This window comes from Oncorhynchus kisutch, linkage group LG14 (genome assembly GCF_002021735.2).
Source record: "Oncorhynchus kisutch isolate 150728-3 linkage group LG14, Okis_V2, whole genome shotgun sequence".
NCBI lineage: Eukaryota > Metazoa > Chordata > Actinopteri > Salmoniformes > Salmonidae > Oncorhynchus > Oncorhynchus kisutch.
The window spans coordinates 68,024,528-68,045,671 of NC_034187.2; the positions used below are offsets into that span (position 1 = coordinate 68,024,528).

Genomic DNA, 21,144 nt, shown 5'->3' on the forward strand with positions numbered 1-21,144 from the left:
CAGTCACACTCTTGTTTCTCCTCAGGGCAAAGAGGACTTTGAGCGGCAGCAGAAGGAGCTCCTGGAGAAAGAGAACATCATTAAGCAGAGCAAGTTACAGCTGGGAGAGGAACAGGTAACGGCTTCTTTCCTCTTTTGGCCAGTCTGGGCCACCATACTTAGTCATGCATATTCATGTATTAGTATTGTTTCTATGCACTAGATTTACAGTATTAAAGGCCCACTCCTCAATTTGAAAAACAACAAAACGGTTGCTCCGCCACATTGGTTTTCTATAAAGCTGAGAGATGTGGGCAGAGAAATGTATCCACTCTCAAACAGACTTTTCATACTGTTCACATAATTTATTGAACATACAATATTATTCAAACGCTCACAGTGGATGACCTTTCCTTCATGGATTCATGGATTCATACATACTGCCGTAGAACAGGAGATTAACCTTTTCACTCCTGTAATCATGCAACAATTATGTTTTCTATGGAAGAAGAAGGAGAATTCCATGATGAAATTGAAATGTAGGATGTATTTTCATCATGTTTATTGTGTACATTAGAGATGTCCGTCTCCATAATACCACACAGTTTATCTACTTGTGTACATTTTAAGTCAATTGAGAAATGGAACCAAAAATATTGATCAGACTCTTTCATGTCACAGATTAACCAGTTCATACAGTTGGAGCAAGAGGTGATCAAACCAGTGGAGAATGACATAACACAGTGGATTGCCCACCAGCACCCAACAGGCCCCTCCTCCTCCCCCTCAGACTCCTCCTCCTCTCCCTCCCCTTCCCTGGCTGGAGGCGGGGCCCAGCTGTGTGCGCGGGACCGTCAGCTGCTGGGCTTCTATGCGGAGCAGTGCCAGCAGCACTTTGTCACGTTGCTCAACGCAGTGGACGCTTTCTTCGGCTGCGTGGGCGCCGGCCAGCCACCGCGCATCTTCGTGGCACACAGCAAGTTTGTCATCCTCAGCGCCCACAAACTGGTGTTCATCGGTGACACCCTGTCCAGGCAGGCAGCCACGCCCGAAGTGGCCAACCGGGTGATGAACTCCAGCAACGTGCTATGTGACCTGTTGAAGACAGTGGTGGGAGCTACCAAGACGGCCGCGCTGCACTACCCCAACACAGCCTACGTGCAGGACATGGTGGACAGAGTCACGGATCTCTCACACCACGCTCAACAGTTCAAAGAACAGCTGCTGCAGATGGCTGCTTTGTGATAGTTTGCATTGTCATTTGTCACTTCCTGGTCCCGCCTATTTCACTACAGCAACCTGTTTATATACCGTATATACAGTATCTCTATATATATATATATATATATATATATATATATATATATATATATATAAAATTGCTTATTCTTAATCTTAAAAGTACATTTTTGGGCTGTTGTAAATAGTTTTGTTTTCTCTGTTCTGTAAATATTAGGCTCTATTTTTGTGTAGATTGTTTTATATAATTAATTATGATATGAATATATAGATGTGATATCCGTGGCTTTTTAGGGTTACTTGGACATGTTTTCGTAACATTCCAATTTCATATATTATAAAGCAACTTATGATGATGACATGTCCGTTTTTTTGTTGTTCATTTTCACCTGTAAATGGTTAGATGTCGTACTTCTTTTATTGAAAGCGGTAGGGTTCTCAACAGACAAAGTAAAGGACTGTTCTTACCCATATGACTGTGTCTTTTTATTTTAAAAAAAAGAACTGCTGGAGACTAGTGGGCTCCACTTTGTTTGCAGACAGTGCACATGACATGACATAACCATGCATTGTTAAAGCTCACCGACCTATGTTATTGCGCACGCACGCACGCACGCGCACGCGCGCGCGCACACGCACACGCACACGCGCACACACACACACACACACACACACACACACACACACACACACACACACACACACACACACACACACACACACACACACACACACACACACACACACACACACACACACACACACACCAGGTGGACCAGTCAGAGATATTATTAACTGGAGTAACTAGAGACCAAAATGGCTGGACTGGTACACAATATTGGCACCAACAGTGAAACTCACAGCTAAAGCCTCGTATTCATCTCTTACATTCACCCAGTGCTGGGTGTGGTGGAAATAAATAAAATGGGTATGATAATGACCAGATGGTAAACCGCTCACGTTTTCACATACGGACGAAGATACTAGTCCTGTTTGAATACAAATGAGAACGTAACAACAACGGAAATGTACAGTATGTTAAAGAAGTAGACTTGGAACTAATTCTTGGAATACTCAGTAGTAGATGCAGTCAATCATGTTAACATCAAGATAAGTTGCCTCACCTTCGCTCTTATTCTCCTGGATCCTCATGTTATTTTCCATTCCATGTCATATTCAATGAGGATTTTTAAAATACCATCTAAGCCTCAGATGGGACGATGAAAGACGGGGCTAAAAGGATTTCACGGTAAGCGGGGCAGGGCCAGCACAGAGTCCATCCACGCCAAATGATCAGTCTTAGCCTGTGGAACATCTTTTATGGCATAGTTAGGAAGGTGGGAGAGGGGGACAGAACATCACGCCCAACTGGTCTTGATCTGGAAACTATCTTTAGCATTTTCTCTTTTCATCTAGAACGTGTCATAACACAGTGGTTAAGGGTCATAACATAGTTCTTGATGCACAGCACACAGATGAACCATCGTTTTATGGCACGGCATACTGAATAGTGCAACAGCATCTAATGAAAGGCATTGTGGGTTGGATATGCACACAGAGCCTTCAAATACAGCTAAGAAACATTCATTGTTTATTTTCCCTCTACCCCTCTTGACCCCCCTTTTCATTACAGCCTGACTGAAATACACTGTATATATACTGTAGTTTCTCCCTGTGGAGAGGTGGGCCTGTGGCTATAAGGGACTGGTATAGGGGTATGAAGGAGATGCCTATGCCAAACCCCTATCATCTCCCAATCAGAAAACTTAACTCACAGAGCCTGGGTCTTAACAGGCCATCAGTGGTATTATCACCTGCTGCATTCCATTCACTGCTATCCCAGGGGACGAGACGAGAAAACGGAATCCGCTCTGGAATGGCTTTTAAAAGGCTTAATTTAACCCAGAATGTGGATTGACACGGTAAATCAGGAAGATGTGTCATTCCCCCCAAGTCTCAGGTCCCGGGTGACAAGACTCTGTACTGATTTACCATCAGCTAATAATGGCATCCAGGCACATCTCGTGGTTGGCTCCGAAACAAACAATAGAAAGAAATGGCCCTTTGGAGACTGAGAGATTTGGCTGCATATCTGGAGACTGAGAGTCTTGGCTGAGTTAACACTGCAGATCTGGAGACTGAGAGCCTTGGCTGAGTTAACACTGCAGATCTGGAGACTTAGAGCCTTGGCTGAGTTAACACTGCAGATCTGGAGACTGAGCCTTGGCTGAGTAAACACTGCAGATCTGGAGACTGAGCCTTGGCTGAGTAAACACTGCAGATCTGGAGACTGAGCCTTGGCTGAGTAAACACTGCAGATCTGGAGACTGAGAGCCTTGGCTGAGTTAACACTGCAGATCTGGAGACTTAGAACCTTGGCTGAGTAAACACTGCAGATCTGGAGACTTAGAGCCTTGGCTGAGTAAACACTGCAGATCTGGAGACTGAGCCTTGGCTGAGTTAACACTGCCGATCTGGAGACTTAGAGCCTTGGCTGAGTAAACACTGCAGATCTGGAGACTTAGAACCTTGGCTGAGTAAACACTGCAGATCTGGAGACTTAGAACCTTGGCTGAGTAAACACTGCAGATCTGGAGACTTAGAGCCTTGGCTGAGTAAACACTGCAGATCTGGAGACTGAGCCTTGGCTGAGTTAACACTGCCGATCTGGAGACTTAGAGCCTTGGCTGAGTAAACACTGCAGATCTGGAGACTTAGAACCTTGGCTGAGTAAACACTGCAGATCTGGAGACTTAGAACCTTGGCTGAGTTAACACTGCAGATCTGGAGAATTAGAGCCTTGGCTGAGTAAACACTGCAGATCTGGAGACTGCGATCCTTGGCTGAGTTAACGCTGCAGATCTGGAGACTGAGAGCCTTGCCTGAGTTAACACTGCAGATCTGGAGACTGAGCCTTGGCTGAGTTAACACTGCAGATCTGGAAACTGAGCCTTGGCTGAGTAAACACTGCAGATCTGGAAACCGAGAGCGCTTGATGAATGAATGACCTGTTTCAGGACTGGAGGTCGGTCGGTGCTGTGTTGCTCATCCCAAATGGCACCCTATTTTGTGTATAGTGCACTACTTTTGACCAGAGCCCTATGAGCCCTGGTCGCTCCTATCTGTGTCTGTGTCAGATGGTGAGAGAGGCTGCTTACCAAACAACTTATAAATGACTGCCTCTGGTTCACCAGTAACGCAGGCAAGCTAGGTGCTCATGAAGGCAGATATACTGAACAAAAATATAAACGCAACATGCAACAATTTCAAAGATTTTACTGAGTTACAGTTCATATAAGGAAATCAATCAATTGAAATAAATAAATTAGGCTGTTGATTGTGGCCTGTGAAATGCTGTCCCACTTCTCTTCAATGGCTGTGCGAAGTTGCTGGACATTGGCAGGAACTGAAACTCGCTGTCGTACACGTAAATCCAGAGCATCCCAAACATGCTCAATTGGTGACATGTCTGTTGAGTATGCAGGCCATGGAAGAACTGGGACACTTTCAGCTTCCAGGAATTGTGTACAGATCCTTGCTACATGGGGCTGTGCATTATCATGCTGAAACATGGCGATGGTGGCAGATGAATGGCACGTCAATGGGTCTCAGAATCTCATCACGGTATCTCTGTACATTCAAATTGCTATCAATAAAATGCAGTTGTGTTCTATGTCCGGAGCTTACGCATGCCCATACCAAAATCCCAACGCCACCATGGGTCACTCTGTTCATCATGTTGACATCAGCAAACCACTTTCCCACACAACGCCATACACGTGGTCTGTGGTTGTGAAGCCGGTTGGACATAATGCCAAATTCTCTAAAACGATGTTGGAGGCAGCTTATGACAGAGAAATTAACATTCAATTCTCTGGCAACAGACATCTGTGGCATTGTGTTGCGTGACAAAGCTGTACATTTTAGTGGTCTTTTATTGTCCTCATCACAAGGTGCACCTGTGTAATTATCATGCTGTTAAATCAGTGTCTTGATATGCCACACCTGTTAGGTGGATGGATTATCTTGCCAAAGGAGACATGCTCACTAACAGGGATGTAAACAAATGTGTGCTCCAAATTTGAGAGAAAGAAGCATTTTGTATGTATGGAACATTTCTGGGATATTTTATTTCAGGTCATGAACCATGAGACCAACACTTTACATGTTGTGTTTATATTGTTGTTCAGTATATATAGGGGTTCCAAAAGTTTCAGGCCTCTCTAATATTAAAATGTCTTCAAAATTATTTTTAAACCTAAACCTTTCACCATTGGTCATATAACTGCCAGGGATGCTCACCTCTCCTCCAAATGAAGCAAATTATAACTGTTCGCTTTTTTCTCTCAACAACACACAGTCACTAATCAAATCAAATCGTAATAGTCACATTGGCCGAATACAAAAGGTGTAGATCTTATAGTGAAATGCTTACTTACGAGCCCCTAATCAATAATGCAGTTAAAAAATATATATATGGATGAGAATAAGAAATAAAAGTAACAAGTAATTAAAGAGCAGCAGTAAAATAACAATAGCGAGACTATATACACAAAGGGGTACCGGTACAGAGTCAATGTGCGGGGGCACCGGTTAGTTGTGGTAACATGTACATGTGGGTAGAGTTATTAAAGTAACTATGCATAGATGATAACAACAGAGAGTAGCAGCTGTGTAAAAAAAAGCAGGGGGGGGGGGCAATGCAAAAAGTCTGGGTTGCCATTAGATTAGGTGTTCAGGACTCTTATGAAGCTGTTTAGTAGCCTCTTGGACCTAGACTTGGCACTCCGGTACCGCTTGCCATGCGATAGCAGAGAGAAGAGTCTATGACTAGGGTGGCTGGAGTCTGACAATTTTTAGGGCCTTCCTCTGAAACCGCTTGGTATAAAGGTCCTGGGTGGCAGGGAGCTTGGCCCCAGTGATGTATTGGGCCGTTTGCACTACCCTCTGTAGTGCCTTGCGGTCGGAGGCCGAGCAGTTGCCATACCAGGCAGTGATGCAACCAGTCAGGATGCTCTCGATGGGCAGCTGTAGAACCTTTTGAGGATCTGAGGACCCATGCCAAATCGTTTCATTCTCCTGACGGGGAATAGGTTTTGTCGTGCCCTCTTCACCACTGTCTTGGGGTGCCAGGACCATGTTAGTTTGTTGGTGATGTGGACACCAAAGAACTTGAAGCTCTCAACCTTCTCCACTGCAGCCCTGTCGATGAGAATGGGGGTGTGCTTGGTCCTCTTCTTCCTGTAGTCCACAATCATCTCCTTTGTCTTGATCACATTGAGGGAGAGGTTGTTGTCTTGGCACCACATGGCCAGGTCTCTAACCTCCTCCCTATAGGCTGCCTCGTCATTGTCGGTGATCAGGCCTATCACTGTTGTGTCATCAGCAAACTTAATGATGGTGTTGGAGTTGTGCCTGGCCATGCAGTCATGAGTGAACAGGGAGTACAGGAGGGGACTGAACACACACCTCTGAGGGGCCCTTGTTAAGGATCAGCGTGGTGGATGTGTTGTTACCTACCCTTATCACCAGGGGCGGCCCATCAGGAAGTCCCGGATCCAGTTGCAGAGGGAGGTGTTTAGTCCCAGGGTCCTTAGCTTATTGATGAGCTTTGAGGGCACTATGGTGTTGAACGCTGAGCTGTAGACAATGAACAGCATTCTCACATAGGTGTTCCTTTTGTCCAGGTGGGAAAGGGAAGGGTGGAGTGCAACAGAGATTGCATCATCTGTGGATGTGTTGGGGCGGTTTGCAAATTGGAGTGGGTTTAGGGTTTCTGGGATAATGGTGTTATGTGAGCCATGACCAGCCTTTCAAAGCCCTTCATGGCTACAGATGTGACCGTTACGGGTCAGTAGTCATTTAGGCATGTTACCTTAGTGTTTTTGGTCACAGGCACTATGGTGGTCTGCTTAAAACATGTTGGTATTACAGACTCGGACAGGGAGAGGTTGAAAATGTCAGTGAAGACACTTGCCAGTTGGCTAGCGCATGCTCACAGTACACGTCCTGGTATTCCGTCTGGCCCTACAGCCTTGTGAATGTTGACCTGTTTAAAGGTCTTACATCGGCTGCGGTGAGCGCGATCACACAATCTTCCGGAGCAGCTGGTGCTCTCATGCATGTTTTAGTGCCATTTGCCCCGAAGCGAGCATAGAAGTAGTTTAGCTCGTCTGGTAGACTTGTGTCACTGGGCAGCTCTCGGCTGTGCTTCCGATTTGTTATCTCTCATGGACAGACTACCACAATCTGACTAAATTCTAGATTTTAGTTCTGGGTTAACTGGGATTACACAGTCACAACATATGGCTTGATAGACTTTAAATACACCTACATCTGAAATGTAAATTGGCTGGTTTTAAACTCTTCCAATACTCCCTTTGACTACAGTAATTTTCTCCATCACTGTTTCATGTTGAGCAACACTGCCCCCTGTCGTTCAGTCACTGTATGCAAATATGACAGTAAGTGTGGAGGGTCAAAGAAAGAGTACATTTCAAGTCTGGCTACACATATGCAAGACAAAATAATACACTCAAAAAGATGTACAAGCCTTAAAATGTGTCCGTGTTGTGACATCAAATTGAACATGCAGTTTAACAAATATGCTTACAACCCCCCCCCACCCCCCTACAATTCAAAGAAATGTATTTCTATTAAGAGTTAAGAAATATATTTATTCTGGATGTAAATTACAGCAATAGCCCAAAACAAAAGTGAAATTTGGACAATCACACGTTAAATCCTTACATAGAGAATTAACATGTTTTACAATGTCAGGCTTATAAATGGATCAGAGATAATGTAATGAACTACAGGGAAGGATGCCATCTTTATGACTACGGAAGCTAGTGACGACCCTGTAGCATCAGGTGTAGTCTTTAGGGCACACCATTGCGAAATACTTTACAACGGAAAACACAAAGGATTCTTTTTGGACAAGTTTAGGTTCTCCCTTATTCAGCTTTTCACTTCCATTTGGTCCCTATTGAAAACACCCCAGCTATCACCTCTGGGAGGCTAGCTAGCCAGAGCAATAGCCTATTTATTTGTTGCCTTAATAGAGAGTTCTGGGGCAGTATGTATCAAGCATATCAGAGTAGGAATGCTGACTTTGGGTCAGTTTAGCCTTTTAGATCACAATGAATAAAAAAAATTGGACAGGGCGGAGCCTGATCCTAGATCACCACTCCTACTACTCTGAGATGCTTGATACAGTTGAAGTCAGAAGTTTACATACACTTAGGTTGGAGTCATTAAAACTCATTTTTTAATCACTCCACAAAATTCTTGTTAACAAACTAGTGTTGGCAAATCAGTTAGGACATCTACTTTGTGAATGACAAGTCATTTTTCCCACAATTGTTTACAGATTATTTCACTATCACAATTCCAGTGGGTCAGATTACATACACTAAATTGACTGTACACTAAGTTGACTTCTGATGGCGTTAGAAGCTTCATCATGAGTCAATTGCAGGTGTACCTGTGGATGTATTTCAAGGCCTACCTTCAAACTTGGCGCCTTTTCGCTTGACATCATGGGAAAATCTAAACAAATCAGCCAAGACCTCAGAAAAAACATGGATAATCCTTGAGAGCAATTTCCAAACACCTGAAGGTACCACGTTCATCTGTACAAACAATAGTAGGCAAGTATAAACACCATGCAGCCGTCATACCGCTCAGGAATGAGACGCGTTCTGCGAAAAGTGCAAATCAATCCCAGAACAACAGCAAAGAACATGTGAACATGCTGGAGGAAACAGGTACAAAAGTATCTATATCCACAGTAAAACGAGTCCTATATTGACATAACCTGAAAGGCTGCTCAACAAGGAAAAAGCCACTGCTCCAAAACCGCCATAAAAAAGCCAGACTACGGTTTGCAACTACACATGGGGATTAAACCTTGTACTTTTTGGAGAAATGTCCTCTGGTCTGATGAAACAAAAATAGAACTGTTTGGCCATAACGACCATCGTTATGTTTGGAGGAAAAGGGGGAGGCTTGCAAGCCGAAGAACACCATCCCGACCGTGAAGCACAGGGTGGCAGCATCATGTTATGGGGGTGCTTTACTGCAGGAGGGACTGGTGCACTTCACAAAATAGATGGCATCATGAGGTAGGAAAATTACATGGATATATTGAAGCAACATCTCAAGACATCAGTCAGGAAGTTAAAGCTTGGTCGCAAATGGACAATGACCCTAAGCACACTTCCAAAGTTGTGACAAAATGGCTTACGGACAACAAAGTCAAGGTATTGGAGTGATCGTCACAAAGCTCTGACTTCAATCCTATAGCACATTTGTGGGAAAGAACTGAAAAAGTGTGTGCAAGCAAGGAGGCCTACAAACCTGACTCAGTTACACCAGCTCTGTCAGGAGGAATGGGCCAAAATTCATCCAACTTATTGTGGAAGCTTGTGGAAGGCCACCTGAAACGTTTGACCAAGTTAAACTATTTAAAGGCAATGCTACCAAATACGAACCGAGTGTAAATAAGCTTCTGACCCACTGGGAATGTGCTGAAAGAAATAAAAGCTGAAATAAATCCTTCTCTACTATTATTCTGACATTTCACATTCTTAAAATAAAGTGGTGATCCTAACTGACCTACGAACAGGAATTTCTACTAGGATAAATGTCAGGAATTGTGAAAAACTGAGTTTAAATGTATTTGGTTAAGGTGTATGTAAACTTCCGACTTCAACTGTACATACGGAGCCTGGATATCGTCTTTGTTGTGTTAATTGTAACCACACCATTCCATAACAACAGTTATACAGTGCATTCGGAAAGTACTCAGACCACTTGATTTAACATTTTGTTACAGCCTTATTCTAAAATAGATTAAATTTAAAAAAGTCCTCATCTACACACAATACCCCATAATGACAAAGAAAAAAAACTGTTTAGACATTTTGCAGATTGATAAAAAAAAATTAAAAAAACAGAAGTACCTTATTTACATCAGTATTCAGACCCTTCGCTATGAGACTGGAAATTGAGCTCAGGTGCATCCTGTTTCCATTGACTATCCTTGAGATGTTTCTACAACTTGGACGTCCACCTGTGGTAAATTCCACTGATTGGACATGATTTGGAAAGGCACACACCTGTCTATATAAGGTCCCACTGTTGACAGTGCATGTCAGAGCAAAAACCAAGCCATGAGGTCAAAGGAATCGTCCGTTAGAGCTCCGAGACAGGATTGTGTCGAGGCACAGATCTGGGGATCTGTGTTTCCTCTTGATGAGGGTAAAACATTCGTATTTATTTTTTTATTTTAGAATAAGGCTGTAACATAACAAAATGTGGAAAAAGTCAAGGGGTCTGAATACTTTCTGAATGTACTGTATATGTATTCATTTCTGACCAAAAATAAAAACCTCAAATAAACATTCCTTTCATTGCACTTTGGTTACAAATAAAGTGAAATGAACACAAGGAAATGTATCAGTTATACAAATTGTTTCATTCCGTTTTTTTTCTTCTAGCAGTTGTTTTGCTTCTGAAAGCAAATGCTAACAAATGAGCCTGTTTTATACAACAGGTTGTCTAGGTTTGTCAGAATATAGGCTTTGCTACAAAAACATGTTCAAATAAACAAACTCTCAAAACGCACACATACACAGTCATGATAGAGAATTCACTTGTGTGATCATGGAGAAACAGATTCCCTGTGCAGGTTTTAGCAGCGATTCCCTGTGCAGGTGTTAGCAGCATGACAGCCAGTGGGAGCTGACCATATTGCAGTGTCAGCCAGTCAGAGCTGACCATGTTGCAGTGTCAGTTAAGGCCAAGTGAAGAGACTGGATGTGCTGCTCAGTACATATACTGTGAACAGCTAAAATACATATTTGAAACGTGAACACGTTGTACACAGAATGTCCCATGATTTGATGGCTTGTGCCTTTTATAACATCAGCAGCTATACGTAGTCTCGTAAGAGTGTCCAGGAGAGAAAAGTAGAGTATCAAGTGTCTACGACGAGGACGTTGTAAGGTAGTGGAAAGGGGAGTAGTATGCATGGACATCAGAATAGTATGACATTCGACATCATGCCATTTAGTAAGGGGTTTCATTTTGTCCACCACGGTTTCCTAGAGTGACGAGGGTTGGTGAATAGGGGGACAGGGTGAGACTGATAGCGGATGGGTGTGGTCATCTATGTAGTGTTTTCAGGAGGAACGACCCTCTGGCGGGCAGTCTTGAGCCTCTGGCGTTGGGTTGGAGGAGAGGTATGCTTGCTCTTTGATTCGGACGGCTGGGTCTCTGTCTGCGGAGATCCGGTGTCGCCCAACATCTCACGCAGGAACTTGAACTTGGACAGAAAGAGCTGCCAGACAACATACCAACCTGAGGAGCCAAAAAGAACAAAAGTCCTCAATAGAAAGTGCACAGTGACCGTATATGAATCAAACAATTAATTTGTTGTAATTTATTTTTATATACACACTGAATAACAATATAAACACAACATGTAACAAAGTGTTGGTCCCATGTTTCATGAGCTGAAATAAATAATCCCACCAATGTTCCATATGCACAAAAAGCTTCTCAAATTGTGTGCACTAATTTGTTTACGGCACTGTTAGTGAGCATTTCTCCTATGCCAAGATAATCTATCCACCTGATAGGTGTGGCATATCAAGAAGCTGATTAAACAGCAGGATCATGACACAGGTGCACCTTGTGCTGGGGACAATAAAACATTACTAAAATGTGAAGTCCTGTCACACAACACAATGTCACAGATGTCTCAAGTCTGCAGGAATGTCCACGAGTGCGGATGCCAGATAATTTAATTTCTCTACCATAAGCCACCGCCAACCTCATTTGAGAGTTTGACAGTATGTACAACTGGCCTCGCAACCGCAGACCACGTGTTACCCACACCAGCCCAGAACCTCCACATCCAGCTTCTTCACCTACAGGATCGTCTAAGACCAGCCACCCGGATATATGATGAAACTGTGGGTTGGCAAAACCGAAGGAGATGTGTCCCGCTGCATGAAGTAAATGGTGGTCACACCAGATACTGCCAAAAATTATTCCCAGGCATGTGAAATCTATAGATTATGGCATAATTTATGTATTTCATTAACTGGATTTCTTTAGATGAACTGTAACTCAGTAAAATCTTAAATTGTTGCATGTTGCATTTATATTTTAAGTCCAAAACGTAACATCAAATAAGTCTGTTTTCCACACACAGGTATGCATAAATTAATGTAACTGGGCCTCAACAATTGATCATCACACTTTGTGATTATTATAGACAGATAGGGTTATTATTATAGGTAAAATTAGAGCTAAAATTAGATGTAGCCTACAAAGATATGATAATGAAACAGGAGACTGCCTGACTGGATGATGCTGCAAGACAATCCTGTCGAACACTGCTCAAGCACAAAAAGAGAGATTCAGCTGATATGTATCAATTATTTAAACTGATCCAATTAATAACAGCTATGAGGGACAAACCTCTAATAACATGTATTGAGAGATTATTCTTTGTATAGACAACTTTGATCAACCTACTCAACATTTTGAGAATGAAAAAGGTCAAGACAGTCACTGCTCACTAAAGAAAGATAGATGGCAGGTAGCTGGATATGAAACACCATGGCAAGCACTAAGTATAATCATGGCTGAATGCTACATAGCTAGCTTACTGTACTTAATAGCTAATACGTTTCACAGCTGTGTCCGAGTAATGTCATTTCACATTACATTCAAGAAAAACATTTCAGTTAAGTAAAAATATTATGTTACTTACCAAACACCATGAAGAGCAACGCACACACAAGGGTGGCCACAATAACCAGCACAGTTAGACCAACGCTTTGCCACATGTTGTCTTCTTGTCAGGGCTAACTAGCCAGCTAGCTTCTAGTTAGCGAAGGCGTTACAAAGTCAAAGTTGCTGACAGCTACGTTAACTCCCCAATTCGATTTACCGTTCAGTCCATTAACTCATTCACCAGACTGACACTGACAGACCGTTTACAACTATTGTTTGCCACAGAAATAACGTTACAACATAATTCCTTGCTTCAACATTAGTGGAGAATAACGTGACCCAACTAGCTACTGCGGCGAAGGAAAATAAATCCCTCGTTGCTGAGTGATACGGTCTCGCCGCCTGCAAAAATGTCAACGTCGGTTTGCAGTGCCAAAATCATGGACGGATAAAATACCGTTCATATCTAGCTGCATTATTGCAACCTGAACGATTACATTTGGAAAAGAAAGTAGATATTACAAAATCGGTGGGGGAAATGAGCATGCGCAGTAGGCTTAAGATACGCGTTGCATTTTGGGTACAATAGTCAATAGAGTTCGCCAGCTTTTAGTTCTAAAACCCGGAAATGATTTACCTCTGGTTCGTTCAACCGTTCCAATGTGAAAGTGAATGGGGAAAGAATAGGGTTTTGGGATAAACGCCGAAAATAAGGTCTGAGGTTAACAAGTTTATGAGATCTATGAGATAATATCAAACATGACATTTATAAATTATGAAGCCTTTAAGTGCTTTTTTAAAATTACATTTATTTTATTTAACCTTTATTTAACTAGGCAAGTCAGTTAAGAACAGATTCTTATTTACAATGACAGCCTAGGAACAGTGGGTTAACTGCCTTGTTCAGGGGAAAAACAACAGATTTTTACCTTGTCAGCTCAGGGATTCGATCTAGCAACCTTTCGGTTACTGACTATTATTTCTTCCAATCTAGTTAGACCTATATCCCCCCAAAAGTGACATATTTAGAGTGATTCACACAACTGGAGTACAATTTGTCAGATTAACAACGACAGATCAACAAGTCAAATCAACAACAAGCATCTGGATCCGTTTTTTCTGACATCTTCAACCAAGCTGGTGAAAGCTTTCACTACCATTGTGTTCAGGACACGTTGTGTTCAGGACACGTTTTCACAGCTCCCAGTCAAATTAAGGTCTTTCATCTTCTCCATGTAGATCTTGTCAAACATCTCACTCTGGGCCACTGTGAACATAGTCTTCCAGTCCCCCACCTTCCCTGATTAGAGACATAACAGACAGTATGGTATCACTTTATAGGCCTTTTCACACTGCATTGGTCTTAGCCCTGGGCTATTTTAGCCCCAGGCTAGCCTGGGCTAGTTTAGCCTGCATTCGCACAAGCATGTATTAAGCCTGGACTAAGCTTTAGCCCTGGCTAAGGATTTAAGCTTGCATTCCAAAACCCTGAGCTAACGGACAAACATGCTACCAACATTCGTTCTCTGACACACGACCAATGTTATAAGCAATAAGACCTTTATTAGCACATTATTTGCTCTTGCTTTTAGCCTAGCGTTTAGTTTCCAACAGTGATGGTTTGTTTGTATAAACCTTGCTGTCTGCCAATCTGACCTCGGAAACAATCAATATGTTTCACTTTTGAAATTCGATCTGGCCCGTTATTTTTTAGATCTGGCCCGCTATCCACGTTATATGGGTTTTTGTCCTCAGGATGAAATAGTACCAATTTCCTTATCAAAATAGCGTGCAGAACGCATTACAGGCATCACGAGTATATGTAAATGAAGTAACAGTGCAGATTTTGTGATTGGACGGTGATCATTCTAGACGTAGAACAATCCAGTTTCACTGGATATTTTGGCACCGTGTTTCTGGGGCTAGCCCCAGAAAGTTTGTACTAGCCCAGGGCTAAGGTTGGTGCTATCCCACTTTAGAATGTGCAAGAACACTTGCTTAGCCCCGGGCTTGGAGGCTCTTAGCCCTGGGATAAGGTGCAGTGTGAATGCGCAGTATTTGGATAGTCCCAAATTGTAACGGTTTTTTTGTGTCGAAGGAGAGGCGGACCAAAATGCAGCGTGGTTGAAGTTCATGGTTTTTTAATAAGACAACTAAACATAATACAAAACAACAAACGTGGAAAACCAAAACAGCCCTATTTTTTAAATAAAAATTCATTTATTATCTTCAATACCATTCATTCTTTACAACTCATAATTTTCATACATACTCAAATAATGGTATTTTAATTTAACTAATTTAACTAAACATAAACCCCAAACAAAACCTCAGGGGAGCATCTTCCCTCCCCGTCACCCTACAAAATACCTTTCCCTATCTCCCCGTCCCTAATCTATCCCCTTACAAATCTAAATGACACCCAGCCCTAAACCCCCCTTCCACCTCTCCCGAGCAGCATGCTGCCCCCACTTCCTCTCCTCCCTCTTCATCCTCCCCCTCAAATCTCCTTCCACCCTCCTCACTATCCCTTCCACCCCCCAATCTCTCCCTGTCTTCACCATGTTCTGCCTGGCTTCCCACAGCCCCCGTTTAAAGAGACTCATGAGAAGCCAGAGCAGAAACCTGTCCCTATCCGTCCCTCTCGCTCTCCCTACACCTCTCTCTAACCTGGCCCACGTCAATACAAAATCCCCCCTTACCAAACCTAACAACACCCGTGCCCTAGCCCATACTACTCCGGCAAAGGCACAGTCCCAAAAGACATGGCGCACAGTCTCCTCCCTGCCACAAGAGGATCTTGGACAGGTGGGGGATTGCACCAAACTATACCGGTACATGATGGAACGTACCGGCAAGCACCTATGGAGGCTCAACCAATTCAGGTCCTTGAGCCTGTTGTCCAGACCCCGCGCCTGCACTCCCTCCCAGACCACTTCCGAGATGCTCACTACAGGCGCCGGACTCCCTGCCTTTCTGGCCTCCTCGTACAGGTGCCTGTGATCTAAACCTACTCGGGCAACTTCAACCTCAGGGTGCGCACGCAGCCACTTGGCCGCATGACCAAAGTGCCACGGCAGCTGTTCTGCCCGAGGACCCGTGTTAGACCACACCATTACGCTTCTCGCCTGATACGAGAAGAACACCCGCAGGAGGTAACCGGATGGGTGTATCACTGGATGAGCAAGCTCCGTTAACAAGAAAGAAACAAAAATTGTGTCCAGCTTGAGGGGGAAATGTGGTACCCCCATACCTCCCTCCCCGATGGGACAGATCATGCGTGCCCTGGCGACCCACTCGCACCTGCCACTCCACATGAACTGAAACACAAGCCTCACTAGAGGCCTCCTCAGACAAGCCGGCAATGGGTAGATGTACGCCAAATACAAAAGAGACGGCAACACATCCACCTTTAGGACCAGGACTTTGCCCATAAAAGACAAATACCTAGCCTTCCACATTGCTAGCTTCCTCTGTACCACTGCGATACGCATGTTCCAGTTCAGCGTCGCTGAGCCGGAGGTCTCAAAATGGACCCCGAGAATCCTCAGGGCCCCCTCACAGAGAGATAACCCCCCAGGCACATCCGTTCTACCACGCCATCTTCCGAAAAACTTGACCGAAGACTTTGCATGGTTCAAAACTGCTCCCGACGCTCGGGTGAAATCCCCAAAGATGACAAGGGACCTTGTCAGGCACGAGTCCTTGCACAGCAGCAAGGAAGTGTCGTCGGCGTACTGCGTCATCTTAACACGCAGCCCACCACTTCCAGGGATCAACAAGCCTTCCACCCCTGTGTCTGCCCTAATGGCAGCCCCCAGAGGCTCCATGTGCAGAACGAAGAGGAGAGCCGAGAGAGGGCACCCCTGCCTGACCCCAGATGAGAGGTCAAAAACGTCACCCAAGTGACTATTTACACTAACTCGGCACCACGCTCCGACATATAATGTATGAATCCATCCTATGAACTTCTCCCCAAATCCTAATCGACCTAACACTCTGAATAAAAAGGATCTATTCACGCGATCAAAGGCTTTCGCCTGATCTAGCGCTGCTACCATTAATGGCAGTCCTCTATCTTCAACCCAAGCGATGGAGTCCCTGATTAACTGTAGGTTCCATCTAATAGAGCGGCCCTCTACCCCACACGTCTGATCCTCATGGACGACGTAGGGAAGGGCTGTGCGCAACCGGTCTGCTAAAACCTTTGCAAGTAGCTTGTAATCTACACACAGCATGGTCAACGGCCGCCAGTTGCCAAGGTCTGTTACTTCCCCCTTCTTATATAAAAGTGACAGCACACCAACAGCCATTGATCCCCCCGGGACCCCCGTCTCAAGGATGGCCTTCAAGACTTCGAGGACCACTGGTCCAAGTATACCCCAAAACTTGAGATAAAACTCAGCCGGCAGCCCATCCATCCCAGGCACCTTCCCTTTTCCCATCCTCCTAAGAGCGGTCTCAACCTCTTCTAGTGAAATCTGGGCCTCCATCACTTCTCTAATGTCCTCCGGCAACCGCCTGGACAAGTGTTCTAGAAACACATTTCCCTGCTCTACATCTATTTCCCTTTCCTTAAATAAACCTTGGAAATGATCAGTTGTCACCCTGACCATATCCTACCATTTTCTTCCCTAAAGCCATGCATTACCTTCCTACTCTGTCTGGCCCTAACCTACTTAAGGAACATAGCAGAACAAGTCTCATTATGTTCTAGAAAGCCACTATGCGCACGTTCCAGGAAAGCTCGAGCCTTCCGCTCCTGCAACTCCCTGAGCTGTGCCTTTAGGGTTGCGGATCTCTCCCAGTCAAACGACCCGCCGAGGTTGCCTGCCTCGTATTCGAGTTCAATTAACCTTTGGATACGATCCATCTCCCTCCTCTCTTTTTTTCCTCTTGCAATACCCTATTATAAAAGCCCTAATCCTCACCTTAACTAATTCCCACCACTCTAACACCCCCTCGCACATGGACCGGAGGCCTTCAAGCCTCCAAAAGAAACCATAAAACCCGTCAACAAAAGCCTGCTCCTCCAGCACATCCCGATCTAACTTCCAGTACCCCCTACCAAAGAAGCAGACTGGCGACCCCACCTGCAGGAGCACCCCGTCGTGATCCGAAAAGAAAACAGGCAACAGCCGCCCAGACAACTTACACAAAGACCTGGGTACAAAAATATAGTCGAGCCTCCACTCAACCCCCCTGGAGTTGCGCCATGTAGGACCGGCCATTTTCGGAGTAGTGTGCAGACCACCATCTACCAGACCATGGCAAGCCATTAGCCCGGCAATGGCGCCTGCACTGCTATCCCCCCCTATTCCTAAATCTGTATTAAAATCCCCCCCTATCACTAATTTCCTATTTGTGACACACAGGGGCGTCAGACAGTCCACCATCTCCCTCCTGTCTGCCACCACCTGTGGCCCATACACCACCACTAATCTAAATTTACAATCCCTTATCGTGACATCCACCCCTATAATCCTCCACTTTTACCTCCCTGTGCCCACACAAAATCCCTACCCCCGATGAGTGCACCCCCCCAATACCCCAAACCGACTCCCCCTTGTCCCACTCCCTCTTAAACCTACTAACATACCCTCCATCCCTCAGGTGAACCTCCTGTAAAAAACAAAAATCAAACCCCACACCCTCCAAATAACTAAAAACCGCCCTCCTCTTAACAAAATCCCTTAAACCCCTTACATTTAAAGTAACAAAAGTAAAATTAGACCCCATGAAAGAATCAAATAAAAACATGTAATACACTCAAATTCTAAACCCAGACAGAAAAAAAACAAAAACAGGAGACTCACCCGATGCTCCCCTGCTCCATATCTACCGGTGAAAACACCATCCGTACTCCCGACATCCCCCCCTCTTCCTCCATCTCACCAACCCAGGATGCAGGAATAGTGTTTGGCTCCGGGGTGCCCTGCACCCTGGGTCTACCCCCACAATCCTCCCCCTCCCCAGTGCTGCAGCTGGATTGGAAAAAAAACAAAAACGGAGAGGCTGAGTCCCCAAACAAAAAACTCCCCACCTCCTCCTGTATCCAGTCCTGAGTCTTGTTAGGTGTGTCCCCACCCAACAGAAGTTGAGGGCCTGGGGAAACCAGCAGCAACCCAGAGGTTTCTCCCACCCCCATCACTCTCTTGGCCATCCCCTCCCTCTCACTGTCGGCCAATCTCACCCTCCTCTTCATTGGTGATGGCGACAGTGGAGAGATACCACCCTCCCCCCCGCCAGCTCCTCCACCATACCCCTCATCTCTTCCACCAGGGCACTTTCCCCCCAGTCCACTTGCTCTTCCACCGTCTCCTTCTCCAACACTCCTCCCTCGCTTTCTTCTCTGTCATGCTCCTCCACTCTGTTGCCTTCTTCCGCCGCTTTTCCTGGTTCTCCTACTCCCGTGCCTTCCGTTTCCTTCTCTCTTCCATCCGCTGCTTCTTGCTCCTCCTCCTTCCTTGCAGCCTTCCCCTCTGGACCTGTACTCTGGTCATGAGGCTTGCTTCCTTCCCCTCCTCTTCTTCCCCCATCCCCCGCTCCTGCTCCCCCCCCCAGCCGCAGACGCATATGACCTCTGACGAGCCGGGCACCCCCGCCACAGGTGTGCTGACGAGCCACACCCGTGGCACGCCTTAGGCTTGTCACAATCCCTCGCCTCGTGTTCCTCAGATCCACAAAATCTGCATTTTCTTGTGCTGCACGAGGCGAATATGTGGCCGTAGGCCATACAGCGCCTGCAAAATGGGGGCTGACGTGCATAAAACAACGTCCCCCTGTCAGCCCCTAGGGAGAACATAGCAGGAGGATGGAGGTAGCCACCATGTCCCTTTGGGTCCTCTCTGAGGAGGGCCTGGAAGCCTCTCCTCCCATTCCAAAACCCAAGGGAGTCTTTGAGGTGCCTTGCTGAGGAGACGTTATCCATGTATCTCCCCAGAAAGGCCCTCACCTCTTCATCCTTAACGTATGGGTTGTAAATGTTGACAGTTACAACCCTAAAGTTATTCTTCGCCAGGCTTGTTATTTCATAGTGGCTCATCGGCCTCTCACCTCCCACTGCTCTTGCCCTTCTCAGGATATCATCGTGTTTCTCCTCTGTATATAGTGCCACGTCGTATGCTCCCTCCAACGAGTTGCCTTGGAAACAAAACACGTCCTTCACTGTCAGCTTTAGAATCCCCATCAACATTATCCTTCCAAAAGTTTCCCGTCCTAAAGGCTCCAACTCCTTTTCCTTCCAAGCAAACCGAATCGTGTTGGCCAGCCCAATCCCAGGGACCGACCGTGTTGATGTATTTAGCACCATCTCCACAAGGAGAATGGAGCTCGTTCTCTTCTCTTCTCTTCCAAAACAATGAAAAAAGAAAAACCAAAGTGACTGAGCCTATCTGGTGAAAACAAACACAGAGACAGGAACAATCACCCACAAAACCCAACACCAAACAGGCTACCTAAATATGGTTCCCAATCAGAGACAATGACTAACACCTGCCTCTGATTGAGAACCATATCAGGCCAAACACAGAAACAGACAAACTAGACACACAACATAGAATGCCCACTCAGATCCCACCCTGACCAAACAAAACATAGAAACATACAAAGCAAACTATGGTCAGGGTGTGACACAAATATATTATTTGTATGTAGTCAACTAACTGTCAACAACATTTCAACTAACTATCCACTAGTATTTTTATCTTTTCTTTGGTGAATTTTTTACCATTAATTTAAATTAACTTTATTAATATGAACAAACCATACCTTTTCGATTCAAGGATCCACTTTGTTCAAAAATTGCAGGATGCTGTATATCATTTTGAGCCTGTGGGTTTTCTTTCATTTTCTTGAAGGAGGGTTTGTCCACTATTGTGTCAATGGTTTTGTCATCCAGGTTTTTAACCAAGAAGTTTGATATCCTGACAACTGCACCTCGTGTGTCCTGAAAGCAATTGTTGTTGTGTTGTTGTTTGATTAGTCTTACCAATATGCAATCCATTGTTTTGTGATCTGATCATTATGGAAATGTATTTACCTTGATCCCCCCGGGAACTAAGAAATACATATATTTAGGTTATTTCACAATGACACACTTATCATGTGCATTGAAGAGGCTATAGATGTGTTTGATCAATCAATTAAATCAATTGCATGCATGTTATTAAGCCC

General features: G+C 44.7%; 2 protein-coding genes across 3 annotated transcripts in view; one reads left to right on the top strand and one right to left on the bottom strand.

The window, feature by feature from the left end:
• Positions 1 to 1,691, top strand: part of nedd9 (neural precursor cell expressed, developmentally down-regulated 9) — a 54,233-nt gene extending 52,542 nt beyond the window's left edge. For both annotated transcript variants that reach the window (XM_031788813.1, XM_020500169.2), the window contains exons 6-7: positions 26 to 115; positions 661 to 1,691. In XM_031788813.1, the coding sequence (XP_031644673.1) occupies positions 26 to 115; positions 661 to 1,224 (654 nt within the window). In that variant the 3' untranslated portion in view covers positions 1,225 to 1,691. The remainder of the gene's footprint in view (positions 1 to 25; positions 116 to 660) is intronic.
• An 8,989-nt stretch (positions 1,692 to 10,680) lies between these two features.
• Positions 10,681 to 13,587, bottom strand: LOC109903447 (small integral membrane protein 13-like). The gene is made up of 2 exons (XM_020500168.2): positions 13,007 to 13,587; positions 10,681 to 11,583 (listed from the first exon to the last, which is right to left on the bottom strand). The coding sequence occupies exons 1-2, from the start codon at positions 13,080 to 13,082 to the stop codon at positions 11,393 to 11,395; spliced, it is 267 nt and encodes an 88-aa protein (XP_020355757.1). The 5' UTR covers positions 13,083 to 13,587; the 3' UTR covers positions 10,681 to 11,392.
• Positions 13,588 to 21,144: the final 7,557 nt, after the last annotated feature.